The 2,730-nt window shown below is 60.5% G+C and overlaps 1 protein-coding gene across 1 annotated transcript in view; it reads left to right on the plus strand.

Moving 5' to 3' along the window:
* ABCA2 (ATP binding cassette subfamily A member 2) overlaps positions 1-2,098 on the plus strand; it is a 25,078-nt gene extending 22,980 nt beyond the window's left edge. The window contains 2 exon segments of the mRNA XM_077771003.1: positions 1-200; positions 572-2,098. Of these exon segments, the coding sequence (XP_077627129.1) occupies positions 1-200; positions 572-607 (236 nt within the window). The 3' untranslated portion in view covers positions 608-2,098.
* The last annotated feature ends 632 nt before the right edge of the window (positions 2,099-2,730 follow it).

Genomic DNA, 2,730 nt, shown 5'->3' on the forward strand with positions numbered 1-2,730 from the left:
TGAACTTCGCCAAGAAGCAGAGCGACAACCTGGAGCAGCAGGAGACAGAGCCCCCCTCGGCCCTGCGGTCTCCCCTGGGCCGCCTGCTCAGCCTGTTCCGGGCCCGGCCTGCCCCCACCGAGCTGCGGGCGCTAGTGGCTGACGAGCCTGAGGACCTGGACACAGAGGACGAGGGCCTCATAAGCTTCGAGGAGGAGCGGGTGAGCTGAGCCTGTAGGGTCAGGGCGCCAGGCAGCCCAGAGGCCTTAGGCTCTGCATAAGGACGGCGGTGGGGAGGAGTGGCCCAGGCCTCCTGCCGGCCCGAGCTCAAGGGGACAGAGGGACCCGTCGGACGCTTAGGACTTGGGTAGACATGGGAGGCCCGGGCACAGGTGGATACAGACTCAATGCGGACCCCGAGACATGTTGGAGGCCTTGAGGGATTTCAGAGGCGGGCAGAACAGAGGTGGGGTGTGGGGAGCAGAATGTGGGGACACAGGAGCCACCAGACTTGGTGGCCACTGAGGGGGGACTCATGGGAGACAGGGGTGGGGGATCCCGTCCCAGGCCGGCGGGTGCGGNCCGCTTACAGGCCCAGCTCTCCTTCAACACGGACACACTCTGCTGACCACCAGGCGCTGGCTCAAGGACATGCAGTGGGGACAGAAGTCAGGAGGTGGCCGAGGCCCCACCCTGTGCCCCCCAGTGCCCGCCCATGAGGCCCTGGAGTGGGGGCCACTTCAGCCCTCACCTGTCCTCAGCCCTGTCTGAGGCCACTGCGCTGCCCTTCCCTGATTGTGCCAAAGGTTGGCCTGGCCCTGGGCCGCACACACCCTCACCCTGCTCTGCCTTAAAGCCTTGGGGTCTGGCCGATCCCTGGCCTCTGCCCCTGTCCAGCTCTGCCCACCACCCCCAGGGCCACCAGGTGCCACCAGACTGTCTGCTGGCCAGGCCTGATCTCCTGAATGGCCTTTCTCTGACACCCAATACTGATGGGCCGATCTGGGGCGGAGGATGGGGGCTGGGTTAGGTCCCGCCCCTGGGCCCTTATTTATTTTGCTTTAGGAAGAGGTTCTCTCATCCTGCTCTCATTTGGGGAGGCCCCCACCCGAGGGAAGCGGTGGGCTTGGGCCAGGGAGGGGCTGCCTCAAGGGGGTGGCCCGGGTAGCAGGAATGGAGAAGCTGGCCCCACTGGCCAGGTGAGGGGCAGATCCCCTCCCCAACCCCTCCAGCTGCCATTGCTCTCTCCCACCCAGCTTGGCCCCCTGCACACCCACCCACCCGGGAGCCAGACCTGTACATAGCGCACAGATGTTTGTTTTAAATAAATAAACAAAAAAGCCAGTGCAAGCCTGCATGTGAAGAGTGGGGCCCTGGGGTGAACATGGGCGCACGTGAGGCCAATATGGCCCCTGCCCCAGAGGCACATCTGCAGTGTCCGGGAGCACTGGGCCCGGGGGAGGGGGAGGTGGCCAGTTAGCCTGGAGAAGGGGGCGGGCCCCTCATCCTTCTAAATAGCTGTTGCTGCAGATGAGGAGACTGAGGCAGGGGCTGTCCATCACCCCTGCCCACCATCATAACCCAGGCTGCCTGCCTGAAGGAGGCAGGGCCTGAATGGGCTTCTCTGTGCCGCCGGTGCCCACCCTGCGGGCCTGTGCTCCCTGCCGGCTTCTCCTAGACCCCTGGGCCCAGTGTCCGCTTGGCGTCTGTGGGTGGTGTGTGCAGGGCTGTGTCCCCCTCATCCAGGATGTGGGAGAGCTTTCAGGAGGAGGTGACCTCTAGGCTGAGACCAAAGTCTGGGGGGGCGTGTGCAAAGGTTGGGGGCAGCGTGGAGGCTCCCGGGAACTGCGGGGTTCAGTGGCAATGGTGCCTGGAGACCGTGCAGCCACAAGGAAGGATCCAGAGCCTGCACCTCTCAAGCTTGGCCACGGTCAAGGTCTAGGAGCCTGGAAGGGACACAGAAGATCCCGCAGGAGGATGGAGGGCCGCGTGAACAGCTTGTTTCCCAAAACTTTTTACCCCCAGGGGTGGCTGCACAATGTTGACTTTCTAATTATTTCATCCTTTCTGCATTTATTAGCTGGCCTTTTATTTAAAGATTTCTACTTTTAGAAATACACCATTGTGGATTCGTTGTTTTTTTTAAAAATCACGTTATCTTCGTTGCTATCCTCTTAAAACTTTTTTTCAAATTTATTTATTTTGAGAGACAGAGTACACACAAGCAGGAGAGGGGCAGAGGGAGAGAGAGAGGAAGAGAGAGGGAGAGGGAGGGAGAGTCCCAAGCAGGCTCTGTGCTGTCAGCACAGAGCCCGACACGGAGCCGAGACCTCATGACTTGAGCCGAAATCAAGTCAGACGCTCAACCGACTGAGCCACCCGGTGCCCCATTAATATTTTAAACGTACATAGTATTTACTGTTTTTGCCATTTATAAGTGTACAATTCTACTGCCATCTTTTTTGTGCTCAAACTGCCCCAGATGTGGCCGGTGGGAACTCCTCCCTGGGGGCTTCTGTGTCCTTTTGACTCGTCCTGGGCAGTTTTTGGAGCACTTCCTGTTACAATTTCCAGCCCTGCTTTTTACCTCCCTGACCCACGTCTGGATTCAGCAGTTTTCCAAGGAGCCCTGGTTCCTGTGGGCGGATGGTGTTTGGAACCCCCACCTGGACTCTGGCCGTGCTCACTGCTCCCTGGCTCTCTCGGCGGGCAGAGCTGCTGCTCGGACCCCAGCCCTGCCCGGCCCCCCCC

This window comes from Crocuta crocuta, unplaced genomic scaffold, assembly GCF_008692635.1.
Source record: "Crocuta crocuta isolate KB4526 unplaced genomic scaffold, BGI_CrCroc_1.0 scaffold2720, whole genome shotgun sequence".
Classification (NCBI taxonomy): domain Eukaryota; kingdom Metazoa; phylum Chordata; class Mammalia; order Carnivora; family Hyaenidae; genus Crocuta; species Crocuta crocuta.